At 39.5% G+C, this 17,082-nt stretch overlaps 1 protein-coding gene across 3 annotated transcripts in view; it reads right to left on the bottom strand.

Moving 5' to 3' along the window:
* LOC115153284 (AT-rich interactive domain-containing protein 5B-like) overlaps positions 1-15,556 on the bottom strand; it is a 77,337-nt gene extending 61,781 nt beyond the window's left edge. For 2 of the 3 annotated variants that reach the window (XR_003867677.1, XM_029698568.1), the window contains exons 1-4: positions 15,313-15,556; positions 14,783-15,037; positions 6,919-6,954; positions 6,134-6,368 (exon numbers count right to left, since the gene is read on the bottom strand). Coding sequence is in view for 2 of the 3 variants with exons in the window: in XM_029698568.1 (XP_029554428.1) it covers positions 6,134-6,368; positions 6,919-6,954; positions 14,783-15,037; positions 15,313-15,333 (547 nt within the window). In the remaining variant the exon portion in view is untranslated. The remainder of the gene's footprint in view (positions 1-6,133; positions 6,369-6,918; positions 6,955-14,782; positions 15,038-15,312) is intronic. The other variant, XM_029698569.1, reaches the window with a different exon arrangement.
* Between the last annotated feature and the right edge of the window lie 1,526 nt (positions 15,557-17,082).

The following is a 17,082-nucleotide window of genomic DNA, read 5'->3' as shown; positions in this document are numbered from 1 at the left end:
GCACGCACACACACACACACACACACACACTATTGATTCCTCATGTAGTAGAATGACAAAGCGGCCATTATTGATTCTCCAATCCACTTTCTGTATGAAAATGTAATGATATAGAGTGTATTCAAGGGCAATGTAACACTCAAATGAAAAAACAAGCAAGCTCTCCAGCTACTGGAGGATATATGCATCATATACAACACCCAAAACAATAACAACCATCAATAGCCCATTCTGAAGGGCTTTTTATCAATTTTCTTTGTCTATGTAGTACCTTCTTTCAGTTATTCTCTAGTCAAATGTTTTTGGTAGTGGAAAAATTATTTTTTACAAAACATTACAGCAGTATCTCTAGAAATCCCAAATTGATACAACTATGTGTGACAAGACCTTCTACTTGTATTGAAGTCAATAGGAGATTTTTATATGAAGACAGGAAGGACTCTGTTAACTACGAATTAAAAGAAAAAACAAAATAGAAAAACATGAAATTGAAGTTAGAGAATACGGAATGTGTCACTAACATTCTATGACAATTATGCTACTTCATCTGAAGGGGTAAAAACTAAAATATACTCAAAGTCCTTCACATTTCTTCTGTTTAAATAAACCAGCAAATGTTTAATATCTGCAAGGATTAGCATGACTCATCAGCCTCCTTTATATGTTGTGATTCATGTTCTGTTCAATGCAGCAGTAAAATACCACAATGAGCAGTGTTGAACCATGAGGGCCTTCTATGCCTTAAGAGAAGGATTTATGAAATAATTGTCCTTTTTTATTTAATCTTTTCAATCATATTTTAATGATGTTCTGATTTAAAGATGCAGTCCGGGATCTTAATTAAAACCCCTTACACTGGCCTCCCGAGTGGCACAGCGCACTATGGAACTGCATCGCAGTGCTTGAGGTGTCACTACAGACCTGGGTTTGATCCCAATTTGGGAGAAAAAAAGGGGGTAAAATACAAAATAAAATAAAGAAATTCAAACTCATGGAAATTGGCCTATATGGATAGTTTGAAATGTTTCTAAAATAACTATAAAAAGCATATGCATGACCATGGTAGCAATTGAAAGAGAACACTTTATCAGACCAAAAAGTGAGGACACAACAGTTCAACTGACACACAACTGAATCCAAACATTACACTGTTGATTTTATGTGCATTTGACATTTAGTCTACCTTTCACAGCATTTGTCAACAATCAAATCTGAAAATAGTCTGGATACATTCAGTAACATAATAAGAATAGGGTTTGAATGAAAGGTCTAACTGATATCTCAGTTAGGCCACGCACCTCTCCAAACTGGCCACGCACCTCTCCAAACTGGCCACGCACCTCTCCAAACTGGCCACGCACCTCTCCAAACTGGCCACGCACCTCTCCAAACTGGCCACACACCTCTCCAAACTGGCCATGGACCTCTCCAAACTGTGCACAGTTCCTAAATAATTTCAATGCACTTTTATGACTCAAGGAAAGAGCCTTCAACTATAAGTTGCTTTTTTGAGCTCTCCTAGCTTTTCCGTTGAGGAACTGAGGCAACCACACATGTAGTTTTTTGTTTGAAACACAGCCCCCACCATCAATCAAAAAATATTATAAATCACAATCTGGGTAAGGTGGTCATCATTCGAAAGCTTATTCTATTGCCAACATGGCTAGCTAAATCATAATATATGATTTTACAGTGTAAGGCATTCACAAGGCACTTCAGACAAACAGACTAATTTTGGTGCGCATAAAATGGAGTCATGACTGTTTGAAGTATGTGTTCCGCAACAAAATTTCATCACAATACGACAAACATAGGCTCCTTCTGTTCAAGACAACTCAGGGTATACAGTTGAAGTCGGAAGTTTACATACACCTTAGCCAAATACATTTAAACTCAGTTTTTCACAATTCCTGACATTTAATCCTAGTCAAAATGCCCTATCTTAGGTCAGGTAGGATCACCACTTTATTTTAAGAATGTGAAATGTCAGAATAAAAGTAGAGAGAATGATTTATTTCAGCTTTTATTTATTTCATCACATTCCCAGTGGGTCAGAAGTTTACATACACTCAATTAGTATTTGGCAGCATTGCCTTAAAATTGTTTAACTTGGGTCAAATATTTCGGCTAGACTTCCACAAGCTTCCCACAATAAGTTGGGTGAAATTTGGCCCATTCCTCCTGACAGAGCTGGTGTAACTGAGGCAGGTTTGTAGGCCTCCTTGCTCGCACACGCTTTTTCAGTTCTGCCCACATATTTTCGATAAGATTGAGGTCAGGGCTTTGTGATGGCCCCTCCAATACCTTGACTTTGTTGTCCTTAAGCCATTTTGCCACAACTTTGGATGTATGCTTGGGGTCAATGTCCATTTGAAAAACCCATTTGCGACCTAGCTTTAACTTCCTTACTGATATCTTGAGATGTTGCTTCAATATATCTACATAATTTTCCATCCTCATGAAATCCCTCCTGCTGCAAAGCACCACCACAACATGATGCTGACATCCCCGTGCTTCACGGTTGGGATGGTGTTCTTCGGCTTGCAAGCATCCCCCTTTTTCCTCCAAACATAACGATGGTCATTATGGCCAAACAATTTTTGTTTCATCAGATCAGAGGACATTTCTACAAAAAGTACGGTCTTTGTCCCCATGTGCAGTTGCAAACCGTAGTCTGCCTTTTTTATCTCGGTTTTGGAGCAGTGGCCTCTTCCTTGCTGAGCGGCCTTTCAGATTATGTCGATATAGGACTCGTTTTACTTTGGATATAGATACTTTGTACCTGTTTCCTCCAGCATCTTCACAAGGTCCTTTGCTGTTGTTCTGGGATTGATTTGCACTTTTCACACCAAAGTACAATCATCTCTAGGAGACAGAACACAACTCCTTCCTGAGCGTTATGACGGCTGTGTGGTCCCATGGTGTTTATACTTGCGTACTATTGTTTGTACAGATGAACGTGGTCAAAACCTTTAGGCGTTTGGAAATTGCTCCCAAGGATGAACCAGACTTGTGGAGGTCTACAATTTTTTTTCTGAGGTCTTGGCTGATTTCTTTTGATTTTCCCATGATGTCAAGCAAAGAGGCACTGAGTTTGAAGGTAGGCCTTGAAATACATCCACAGGTACACCTCCAATTGTCTCAAATGATGTCAATTAGCCTATCAGAAGCTTCTAAAGCCATGACATCATTTTCTGGAATTTTCCAAGCTGTTTAAAGGCACAGTCAACTTAGTGTATGTAAACTTCTGACCCACTGGAATTGTGATACGGTGAATTATAAGTTAAATAATCTGTCTGTAAACAATTGTTGGAAAAATTACTTGTGTCATGCACAAAGTAGATGTCCTAACCGACTTGCCAAAACTATAGTTTGTTGACAAGAAATTTGTGGAGTGGTTGAAAAACGAGTTTTAATGACTCCAACCTAAGTGTATGTAAACTTCCGACTTCAACTGTATATAGTTGATACTGTAAATGACATGAGTTTTCAAATATGGAAATGTGAACTGCACATGTGTTTGGCTTGCTTGTATGACATCAAAGCGGTATTTATTGTAATCATCAACGTCTCATCTTTCAGAACAAAGACTCGTCTCGATTTACAGCATTTCCATTACTCAGACAACAGCAAATGTGCAAAAGTAGCCAATTAGAGGGAGGAATGGGGAATATTCAAGTCGCGCGGCGCTCAAGTTTATAACAGCTGTCAACACGAATACAGCGCTGTGAAATGGAGAACCTGCGCTCTGACATCATGTGTAGCATGTTACTCTACAGCCAATGCGTTCCAATTCAGGCGCTTATCAATAACAAAATCTGTCATTTTTAACATGTATACTGGATGACAGGGGTCTTGAGTGGAAAAGGCACAACAAAATTGTAACATATTGTACAAATTGGTTTGGTAACATATCATACGAATTGCAAAAAATAGATATATATATATTACATTTTTTTTGCAGGATGTAACATATCATACGAAGTGGATGACGTAGTACACAATTGGATGAGAGTGTACAAAAACAGGGACCTGTTTTGGCTCGTGAGTACGACTTTCAAAACTACTGGCTGAAATGATACAATCATTTTCATATCTTCAGTTTGTGTTGGAAAAGAAAGGATTAACACTGAAAAGAAAAAAATACCCAATCAGGATTTTTCTTCGGCAGTCTCTGGGGAGATAAATCTAGCTATCTAAGTCAGCCATTGGCTGGGACCTCAGAAGCTACACTCTTAGTAAAAAATTTGCTATCTAGAACCTAAAAGGGTTCTTCGGCTGACCTCGCAGGAGAGCCCTTTGAAGAACCCTTTGCCGACAGGTCATTGCGCAATAGCAAGCACGATCTAACTAGCTAGCTTTTGTTGTAGGCTAGTGTGCAGCGGCTGCGGCAGGTGTTATCGAAGAGGATGTTGTTGCTAATTTGTTAGCTTTGCCCTTTTCAAAATTGTCACGTTTGTCGTATGATGGAGACCAAGGCGCAGCGTGTGTATCGTTCCACATTTTAATATAACTGTGAAACTATGCAAGACATACAAATAAACTACTAAACAAAATAACAAACCGTGACGAAGAGGTGAAACATACACTACCTCAAAATAATCTCCCACAGAACCTAGTGGGAAAAACAACAACTTAAATATGATCCCCAATTAGAGACAACGATGACCAGCTGCCTCTAATTGGAGATCATCCCCCCCCAAAAAAACACATAGAAAAACAGAAACTAGAAGCACACAACATAGAAAATTTAAACTAGACAAAACCCCCTGTCACGCCCTGACCTACTCTTCCATAGAACATAAAAGCTTTCTATGGTCAGGACGTGGCAAAAATGTACTTTGAACAAGATGTTAAGTTTCAAATTATTGTCATCTGGTAAGTGGAGGGCTCCTGAGTGGCGCAGCAGTCTAAGACACTGCATCTCAGTGCTAGAGACGTCACTACAGACACCCTGGTTTGATTCCAGGCTTTATTACAACTGGCCGTGATTGGGAGTCCCATAGGGCGGTGCACAATTGGCCCAGCGTCGTGCAGGTTTGGCCGGTGTAGACCGTCATTGTAAATAAGAATTTGTTCTTAACTGACTTGCCTAGTTAAATAAAGGTTAAAGCTCACTTGCTGTTGTTAGCTCTCTTTGAAAACAACTTGTGTGTGAAACATTGTTGCGTTTAAACTTTAGATTTTGTGTGCTGAACGTGAAAAAGGTGTTTACAATGGGAAGTAATAGTTGTACATATCAACTGGGAAACACTCCATGGTGCGTGCTGCATATTACAGTCACTGTCCTTTCAGCATCACAAACCTGTTTAATCTCACATCCTTTTACGTGTCACTGTTTTCTCTTTTGATGATAGTGTGACAGTGATGGCATTAGGCTACCAGTTTGGTTGTTGTTGCTGGTAGCATTGTCCATGCGTGTGCTGCCTCTGTGTGAGTGGCATCCCGAAGCATGGCTCAGCCTTAGGCCTGTTTGATTCAGTTGGGCGCATTAACTGTTGCTATATTGGTACAACGTGTTGGAAGATTATTTTCCCCCACTGAAGACCTAGGTCCAATAGCCACGGTTCGCCACTGCCACAATGCAGCTATCAAATACCTCAATGACATCAATGATACAAATTAAGGATGTCAGAGGTCTGAGGCAATTATACAGAATGTACATGCAATTATAACTGTACAATTATGTAACAGGAGCAAAAATAAATGCATAACGAAACCATTTTGAATTGGTCATACATGTATTATTGTGCATGTGTAGCTCTTACAGTGATGGGTAATCCAAACTGGTAACTATTTATACAAAGCCTAGTAATTTATTTTAGCAGACGCTCTTATCCAGAGCGACTTACAGTAGTGAAGGCATACATTTCATACATTTTTTTTCTTTTTTTTCTCTTCTCCGTACTGGTCCCCCGTGGGAATCGAACCCACAACCCTGGCGTTGCAAACACCATGCTCTACCAATTGAGCCACACGGGACTACTACTATCTATAAGAGGTTTATAATTACACAGTTATAATTCCATGTATAAATGATTTCAATCATAACTCAGAATTCTAGTGCTTGTTCAAACTACAGATCGACAGCCAAACAAAATAGCTTGAAAGACAGGAAAGCTGCTGTCCTCACCCAGTTGAGACCTCTCCCTTTGGATGTCTCTGAAGTTGAGGCCGCTGGTGAAGGTGCTCTCCCTGTATCTGTGGAGGGCCTCTCTGTGTCCGTTGGTGCCCAGCTCCCTCAGGACAGAGGGCTTCAGAGGCGCTGCCCGCAGCCCGTGGGACCATTCCGAAAACTCTGGGATTGTCCACTTCACCAGGTCCTCCAACCGAACAATCACCTTCTCTGACACAGCAATGACCTCATGCTATAAGAGAGACAAGAGAAGGAAAGGGACAGGGGATACCTAGTCAGTTGCACAACTGAATGCATTCAACCGAAATGCGTCTTCCGCATTTAACCCAACCCTTATGAATCAGAGGTGCGAGGGCAGGGAATGTGAGGTCAGGAGGAAAATAACTACCATGGATATGTCAACTCCTAACACCACCTTAAGACTAATATAATAGTTACTATTAGAGATGGGGTCATAGCTTGTAATGGTAACTAGGGTGAACTTTTCTAAACAACCTTTTGTTCAAATATACAATTCTAGAGTCTACCACCCTTGAACAAGTTGTTTTCCAGGTTGTTTCAACCCTTTGAGGCAAACTAAAATAGCTTTTTCAATCTTTCCCTTTTGAGGAATTGCAATGAAAAAATTGTAACATAGAAATGTTGAAATGTGGTTTCATTTTGAGGAGTAATGGGCGCTGTTGTGCTTGTTATCGGGCCGGAGTGGTACGAGATTGTTATTAAGCTGCGGAATCTGGAGGACAGATGTGTCCATCTGGAGAAACACACTTTTTAACGCTTACCTTGCATCTGTCTGTACACCTTTCCCTTGAAGCTACCTTTAAGCATTCACACACACACACACACACACACACACACACACACACACACACACACACACACACACACACACACACACACACACACACACACACACAGGATCTTTTAATTTGACCACTTTCTCACAGCATGAACATAATCCTGCAGCAACAGGAAATTAGAATTATTGTGTGGATTCTAATTTATGTAGGGGTCGATACATTATTTGTTAGGGCAAATCAAGTCTAAAATTTTAAAGTGAAAATTACAAACTTAAGAAGCCTTTTTAAACCTCAAACACACTACCAGTTTGCATTTCCTGCAACAGGGTGTCAAATTAAAATCATACATACTACTCTTCATACAGAGTAAATTTGCACAATCCTCGTTCCACTGCTAACAAAACTGAGTTAATCAAAATCAAATCTGTAAATAAGAAAAGCTGTAATGGTTAGCTTCCTATAGCAGTGTCTTCTCAGTAAACGGAAACATAAGACATTCGCTTTTTTCACTCCTATAATGAGCTGTCAAGTGGTGGTTGGTTGGTGGTTGAAACTGTTTGCGTGCTGGCGTGACGCAAGGAAGACTCTTTTTTTTTAGGTACACATTTCCATAACATAGACCTCCATTTTAGTAACAATCAACAGCAGATAGCTGAAATTGTTAAGCAGTGATGCCAGCAGCCAAAAATCCACTGGAATTCTAACTGTGCTTTGAAGCAATTGCCTACGTAAACATACTAAACCGGCAAATCATAGGGGATATATTATATTTGATACTACGTCACTCAGAAGATTTCACAATGGATTATGTATTTTGAGTGAGTGTATTCTAACATCATTACATTTTATGTGACAGGTGTGGGTGCCAGCATGTAACCAAATATCCTGTTTTGTAACTTGATTTACTTGAGTGACATGAGTTAGTTAATGAACAGACCACACATTCAAATGCAGTAAAACATCCACATTGAGTTACCATAAAGAGTTAAGGTACTGATAGTGGAAGGAACTGGAAGATAAAACTACCAAGCTGCATATATAGGTCAGAGGTCTCGTGAGGCTACCAATGGAAAGAAGTGACACTTCAAATAAAACAATTCACAAGAAGTTGCTGCTATATCATTTCATGCTCTTTATCATACGATACAATAGGCTTACAAGAACCATAGATGTTTATGGAGCAATAATATTACAATGTGATTTATTACAAAAGGTTCATGATTACTAATATAGGACATCGAGAGTGAAAGAAAGGCAATACGGTCTGTTACAGAGTCACGGCAAAAGAAATAGTGGAGGTACGCGTACCGGTAAACGTGAGCCTATCACAATTAATAAAACATGCCCAAAAAACGATAGGCTATTACACCTTAATTTAACATACTGCATGTCAGCCACATGAAAAATGTGCGAATTGACTGGAAATTGGGTGGTATACGCTCCAAATTGCGTTGTGGTTTGAGAAGAACACATTTTGTCAAGGTGGAGATGAGTGGCCGAGACCGAGGCGTGCATGGACAACAGTCGATGCATCAATTCAGGCCTAATGTAGGCCTAATGTTAATCGCAGAATGGCATTACAATACACATGGTGTTTTGTAACTGATGTCTCTTTCCAATCATCAAATTGCGGGTGCACTGTTGGGGTTTGGATGTTGAAATTATTTTCTGAGTGAACGGATGTGCCCAGGTAGCCTACCGGAGCACATTTCTTAAGTGATAGTTTGATAATCAGTTGAAAATATAATGACTGGTTGTGTTTATGCCACATTAAAAGGCATAGGCAGCATGTCCATAAGGCTAGGGGAAGCTAAACTTTCTCTAAAGTAAATATAAGTGCCAAAATTATATAGCCTAATTAGCTTACTCCTGTCTATAAATAAATAAATAAAATTCAAAATAGGCTACTACACCAGAATGCATGATTTGGCCATAGAGGATCATTTGCTTCCAAAAAAATTGCATAGCCTACAGTTAGAAGGGCCAACAATATGGGCAGCGCACGCTGCAAATACTAAATAGATCCTTGTTGAGTTGCGACTGTCAGTGAAAAGCAGAGAAAGCATATGGCTATTGCTGTAAAGAGATGACAATGAAAAGACTGTCTATTAGTTATCAAAATTCATAACTTAATTGAGCGAACAGTAGCCTATCTTAGTAGCCTATCGGTTTTTATTGATCTGTTTGTCAGTGTCAGCAGAGAAGGCTACCCTATAATTTTTGTAGTAGGATATATTTTTTAAAATGCCTGTAAGGAATGTAATCTACTTTAACCCCTGCAGGACATACTGGATATGACCCCTTTTTTTTAAACTTTAAAACAAATAATATATGAGCGCTTATATGACATGTATGGAATGTCAACTGTGTAAGAGCAATTAACGTTCCCAGGACTACTAATAAATGATACAGGATATCAATTAGGTGATAATGAGTCATTAGCCAGTTTCAGATGTGCTTGAAGCTCCAGATGCATTGACATGAAGCAAAGGTCACAAGGGATGTCTATATGTAATGTTAGGAAGACTAGATCTAAAGAGCAATCTTAGCGTCAAAGCAATCTAAAGTAGAGTTAAAGGCCCTATTGACTACAGAGAAACAGTGTTTTTTATGACTGTTAAAATTCAACAATTAATGCTACTACACAATAATTGCATAAAATCCATATCCATATCCAAATCCATATCATTCCATAAAAAGAACACCACAGTTTTTGAACTGTAAGGGACATTCCTTAATGTCACCATTGTAGGGCAAAGTGGTACATTGGTTGGACAGGTCTTTCAGTTAAGAGTCAAGAGTCCCACAGACAGCCCCTGTCATGCTGAGAAGGTTTCAGTCTGGTGGCTCAGGGGGTCAACCCAGGAATTCCTTGGGCCAAAAGGAGATTAGTAATTGAGTAATGGGCATGGTGACATGAACAATGCTCCATGGTGCGCTCGGCTGAGGGAGTGAAATGCAATATGAGTTCATTATCTTTCCTCCTCAGCACTGACCTTGGCTACAGTGTCTCAAAACAAACTCAACTATCTAAAAAAAAAGAGGCCAGGAGATGCTAAGGGGCTAATATATTCTACTGAGACTGTTTTAAAATGGAACTGGGTTAAATAGTTGTTTTATGCCTGCAATCTATATGCCTGCAAGATATTGCCGATCAGATATGCTATAAACTATAAGCAGCTACCATGTTGTTTTGTACAGTGTGTCATTTCAAAAATACTTAAAACACACAGTACTGAATACTATCTGACTTAGTTTGACTGTGGGGTGTGTAATCAAAGACTAAATCATATCAGGCTGAAGCTGTGCTATGAGCATTCACTAAAGAATGAAATTATGCTAAGCACATTCAAACATCTCATCTGTGGTTTCAGTCCTCTAAGGTTATAATGATCCACAATAGCTTGGGGCTTAGAGTCATGCATTATGGGAAATGTTTGATGTTAGTGGTTTGTCAATGACAAGGTGTGAACCAATCCAAATACCACCAATTTCTCATGTGTGGAGGGAAAAGTCACTGTTATAACACATCCTTACATACAGTATATCAAAGAATAGCAGAATATAAAAAACTAATTTATGTGGATGGAAATAACATAAACCAAAATGATGTGTTTTTGTCTTTGAAGTGCATGACATCCAGTTTAAATTACATTTTAAATTACCACCAGTAATGCCATAAAACAAGATAATAATTTACATGTATTTTAGAAACGCAAAAGGAATTCACTTGAGGGCAACGTTCAGACTTAATGGCTCCTCCCTCCCCCTCTGCCTCAAATTCCTGCCATTGTTGAATGAATAGGGTGATTTGGTGTCATGCTCACTAAACAGTAAGCATCTCACATACACTATATATACAAAAGTATGTGGAAACCCCTTCAAATTAGTGGATTAGGCGATTTGTGGTCCCGTGTGGCTCAGTTGGTAGAGCATGGTGTTTGCAACGCCAGGGTTGTGGGTTCGATTCCCACGGGGGACCAGTACGGGAAAGAAAATGTATGAAATGTATGCATTCACTACTGTAAGTCGCTCTGGATAGGAGTGTCTGCTAAATGACTAAAATGTAAATGTATTTCAGCCACACCTGTTGCTGACAGGTGTATAAAATCAAGCACACAGCCATGCAAGCTCCATAGACAAACATATGCAGTAGAATGGCCTTAATGAAGATCATGCACTGTCACCTTTCCAACAAGTCAGTTTGTCAAATGTCTGCCCTGCTAGAGCTTCCCCGGTCAACCTTAAGTGCTGTTATTGTGAAGTGGAAATGTCTAGGAGCAACAACAGCTCAGCCACGAAGTGGTAGGCCACACAAGCTCACAGAGCGGGACCGCTGAAGTGAGTAGTGTGTAAAAATGGTCAGTCCTAGGTTGTAACACTCACTACCGAGTTCCAAACTGCCTCTGAAAGCAATGTCAGCACAACAACTGTTCGTTGGGAGCTTCATGAAATGGGTTTCCATGGCCGAGTAGCCGCACACAAGCCTAAGATCACATGCACAATGCCAAGCGTTGGCTGGAGTGGTGTAAAGCTTGCCGCCATTGAACTCTGGAGCAGTGGAAATGTGTTCTCTGGAGTGATGAATCACGCTGCACCATCTGGCAGTCTGACGGACGAATCTGTGTTTGGTGGATGCCAGGAGTACGCTACCCGCCCCAATGCATAGTGCCAACTGTAAAGTTTGGTGGAGGAGGAATAATGGTCTGGGGCTGTTTTTCATGGTTCGGGCTAGGCCCCTTAATTCCAGTGAAGGGAAATCTTAACGCTACAGCATACAATTACATTTTAGACGATTCTGTGCTTCCAACTTTGTGGCAACAGTTTGGGGAAGGCCCTTTCCTGTTTCATCATGACAATACCCCCGTGCACAAAGCGAGGTACATACAGAAATGGTTTGTTGAGATCGGTGTGGAAGAACTTGATTGGCCTGCACAGAGACCTGACCTCAACACTATCAAACACCTTTGGGATAAATTGGAACGCAGACTACGAGGCAGGCCTAATCGCCCGACCTCACTAATGCTCTTGTGGCTTAACGGAAGCAAGTTCCCGCTGCAATGTTCCAACATCAAGTGGAAAGCCTTCCCAGAAGAGTGGAGGCTGTTATAGCAGCAAAGGGGGGACCAAATCCATATTAATACCCATTGATATTGGAATGAGATTTTCGACGTGCAGATGTCCACATACTTTTGGTCATGTAGTGTAAGTTGTCATAACACCTTCTATTGAGTTATTGTTTGAATATCTGGACCACCAGATAACATAACTGGAAAATTACTTTTGCAAACATACTCCCTCCAGGAAAATCTGAGAAAAAGCAAATAAACAATATATCATCTGATTTCCCTACAAACATGTCCCAAGCACTCAAACACAACCAGTATGGATTTTTGCCTTGAACCAAAGCTGATTCTGGACAGATTCCACCATTTATTTCTACTGCAATCAATAAAACTGCTGCAGTCACTGCTTTCCTACCTCACTGCTTTGTCATTTATAGTAATAGAGTGGAGAAGCAGTGACATCCAAGATAATAACAAATTATTAGCTTATGATGCAAAAATACCACACTACTTGCCAATTTTCCATTTCCACGAAGGGTACCTAGAGTACTGCAAAGATAAGGCCTAAGCAATTAGCTGTAGCAGCACTTTGGCGGTTGTAGCTGTAAGTGTTATCTAAAACAGCTCTCTTGAAACATGAGCCAAATAAAGACAGTGCATTGAGCCAACATGTACCGGAGGGGGGCGTTGAGGGCAATACCTAATACTGTGTCACTCAATAAGTAGTTTAACGCATGTGACTGTTTTGCAATAGGCGGTTCTCAGACCACAGAATGCAGAGTGACAAATAGAGGTTGTATGATATTCACAATGGGTGTGCCACACAACACAATGCCTTTTCACATTAGCATGCAGCCATTTTTTAGCTAGTGGAGTAGAGGGGTTGTCAGCGAACGCAAAATGAGCACAGTAGGACATAGGTTTCTCTTGTCCCTGCCTACACTGGGAGGGGCGAAGAGCATACAAATACCCGAGCCAGAGGGGAAATGACATAATGCGTTGAGCATTGAACTCAAGAAGCGATATCCAGAGAGATTTATAACCTCCTTTTATCACACTGAGGAAAACACTTATTGTACTCATGACATGTGTACATTTGTGCTGTAGATATGTAGTCTTAGACATACCCATTAGTCAGAGGCTATAACTACGAAGTAAATCTTGGAAATTGAAAGCTGTCTCAGGCTATGCAGATTTGCATAAATATAATTAACTGACTAGTAATAACTGCAGCCAGTTTACCTGTTTGAGTAAATGTCCAATGTAATCTAAGTAGAGCAATTTGCTTTGAGGGTCAAGTTTAAAATCACATTTAATGGGGTCATGATTTTGGCATCAACATCACAGTTTTAGATATCATCATATGTTATGTCATACTCTACTTCAGCTGTGCTGTAGGCTATAAAACTATCCATTTACCACTACCAACACTCTAGAGTCACTCTGTCGTTTGATCCTGGAAGGAGTCTAATAATATTGTCCAGATATCCAATCATGTGGATGTTACCGCTTTACAATGCAAATCAGGCTTCTCAAGGGGTGGGGCTGACTTGTCCTTATTGCAGAAGTGTGTTTCTAAATGATGGACTGTGCATGCACTCAATGTAATTACAAAGTCATTACATTGTGTTAAATAAAGGATAATGCAAATGAAGGATTTGGATGATCCTGGTTGAGTAAAGAAGAAAAAAGGATTAAGTTACATTTATTCATAGCAACATCCACTATAAATACCGTTCTCATGAAAAGGAAATGTGATAGCTACTGTATTACTCAAGAGGAAAGAATGCTTACCATCAGCAAAGGAAAAGATGGTTATGTTTGCATTGCTAATCAAATACAAACCAGGCTTTGTCCTCCCTAATGGCAACTGCAGGCATATTTCATGTGACCATAAAATCAAGTGATCGAAAAATATTTCAACTTGATGTTGTGTCGAATAGAGTATTTGGGTAGGTTACAGTGGCATATAGAAAATATGTGATTGTTTTATATACCGCACAAGAAAAGCATATACAAAACTAACCCAAGCTTTTTCGCTCTCTGCCACGCGCTTATGAAATGTGATACAGGCGTCATATTTGGCCACTTAGCAAAATGCCTCAGTTAATCATATTGCTAATGCCAACATATCGGACTACAGTAAGTGTCCTTTTGTAATGCTTTGGCATTTCGACATGTCCTGATCCTCGGGTAAGAGGGCAGTACATTTGATCTGACAACAATATCATATCGTTAGGAATGCGAATGATTTCATAGACATTTTGAAAATGATGAAGTAGTTAGACATGTTAGCACTCGTTTTCAATAGGTCGTGTGCGCTTATTCAGCAACCATTCATATGCTATGATGAAAGACTGTTGTTGAATGTAGGAGTTATGATCTCATGCTTTACCATTTCGCAATTTCCTCCTATATGTCACCCATCATGAAATAAAATGACAAACGCTGGATTCGTAGGCTATAGGGGGTTTTCTTCCCCTAATACAATTATCCCCGCACGAGAGTTATTACGCACAGCTGGATAAGATTGAACTGCACATTCAGCAGTCGACACAATGAACAAATAGGCTAAGTAGACAATAACACAGTAATAGACACATGCCGTTTGTGATGGATCAATGTGGGAATCACATAATGCATGCGCATATTATACAATTAATGACCAAAGAATGCAGAAAATGCCACATTGATTTATCAACACAGAATATTTGTTAGTCTATACGCTGTTATTCATTTGGGTGCATAAGGCACGTCGTGAGAGCAAAATAGGTTATTACCTCTCCATGGTAAACTGTCCTTCCCGAGGGGGTATCTTCGGGTAAGAAATAAAGTTTTGAGCTTGATAAAAGTTGCTTAGTAGTCCTTTCCTCCCACAACAGCTGTAGCTCCGCTATGCAAATCGGATCCCCAGGCTTACATCTCACGAAGAAAAAGTCTCCGAGGGACAGAATTCTTGGTTTACCGTCCCGGTGAAATTTAAACGCCTTGTAGAATATATATGGTCCGTGTAAACCGCAAGAAGAGCCTACCCACTGTGGAGAAAATAGCAATAAACAACTTAATTAATGACTTATTCATATTCAATAAATGAGGAAACCCATTAAATCGCACGACATGCGCAATGACTATGGCTTGCCAAAACCTTAAATAACGCACTAATAACACCTGACTGATTTAGAACCATGTAACTATATATGTAATATGTAAAAACAACAAAACATACAAGTATTGTAAATGAGCTGTCTCCAAATTGTTAATATTATGCGAAAGTAGAATATGTTGGTGTATGATTATGTTAGTACGTTACCTTCGGTGAGTTGGGCTCCATCTCGACGTTCTGAATTGATTAAACTCAACACGCTCTCCAAACTTGTTGGATTGAATGGATTGCCGAAGGTCCTGTAAGGACCCTATATTTTTTTAATTCAAAAACAGTTTGTTGTCAATATAGAACACTTGTAAAAAAATATTGAGTTCCTCCAAAATTACAAAAACTGCATGGCTTTTGTTGCTGTGCATCAGTTAAACTAATACAAATCCACAGTAGATAATCGTGTACCAATACAATCGTCCGTATTCACTCAGGAAAACCACATATGCCTATTACTATCATTGAATTCATGGAATTCGACAAATATAACTATGGAATTAACACTGTGCATCAGTCCGATAATTCCTCAATAGTGTATTTAAGTTATGCGCAATGGAAACATTTTGTGTTACCATATAATTGTTTTTTTTTAAATATGAAAAAATATTTATTCCAGGACCTGTGTAAAGATCGTTTGTATGAAAGAACATTTCTCACAGTAATGATTAAGGGCGCTCGCTGTGGATGCCTTCGAGAAACAATGTTACACTCTGAACTACTTAAAAAGGCTATCAAATGTTTCCTCAGATGTAGTCTAATGTGGGAACAAAGACGTCCGATTGTGCTCTCGAACGACGTAGTCTATAAATAATAAGTGACAAATGTTCAAACACAAATTTGGCCAAGCGTCACGAGAGCCTATTGAAATGTATGAAGCATGCGATTATGCTGAAATAACAAGCAACTCTCTAGGTTATAGGTAGTGCATAGGCTAGTCTACTCTCAATTGTGCTGATGACCGATATACAATAATCGATTAGGAGGAATATTAATGTCAGTGCCTGAGACAGATGTCTGAGATGTGAGTCTTGTAAAACGTAAGATATTTTCAATGGTTTTAAAATTAGTTAAACCTTTAAACTGTCTAGGGGAGCCCGGGGATAACATTTTTGATAGTATTCCCTTTTACACAGTTTGAGGTAGATATTTCTTAGGATTTGTGCAAGTTTCAAACAAATTCTAATTAACACGATTGTCAATGGTGACCGTGATTTGAAGTATGTTAATGAAAAGTGCTTATTGAAGGGGTCATTCACCGATAGAGCCTTTTCCAGTCGCCAACTGTGTTTTTTTTCATTCGTTATCCACCCTTGCCCTCCCTTTACCTGAGAAGCAACAACATGACTGACACCGGCTATTTTTAAATGCAGTCTTATGCAATAAGCTTTTTCAAATTATGGCGGCAAGGCATATTGATCCCATTCCAGTTATCACCATTACTTTATTAAAAAAAATATGTATTGGGGAAAATGACAAAGAATTATTCAGTGGATAAAAAGCCACCAACAGATAAAAGGATTTACATTATACAGTAGGCATATGCAAGATGAACCTATAAGTGTGATCCCCTAACATTTTTGGACAATATCTGCTGGAAATGGGGTATGGCCTGCTTCAGTATCTGTGCATTATAGATGTTGAGAATGACCCGTCAGTATTTTTTTTCCGTTGCTTGTACATTTTTGGGGGAAGTACATACCGGCTGTAATAGGGTTAAATTAAGATAGTTGCTTAGTGAAACTCCATATTTGGTGAGTTACGAACATATTTTTACATTATAAAGCTTGCAGAGCTGTCTAATAGGAGTTTGAATGAAGGTTACTCACATAACCACGGATCTATGAGCTAGGGACTATGCTGGTCACTCAATGAGATACATTATATCTGGAACTAAGCACCCCCCTCTGCAACTGGATCCTGGACTTC

The sequence above is a fragment of the Salmo trutta genome, chromosome 18 (assembly GCF_901001165.1).
Source record: "Salmo trutta chromosome 18, fSalTru1.1, whole genome shotgun sequence".
Classification (NCBI taxonomy): Eukaryota; Metazoa; Chordata; class Actinopteri; order Salmoniformes; family Salmonidae; genus Salmo; species Salmo trutta.
The sequence above is the reverse complement of the archived record's forward strand: the minus strand, read 5'-3'. Positions and strand labels throughout refer to the sequence as shown.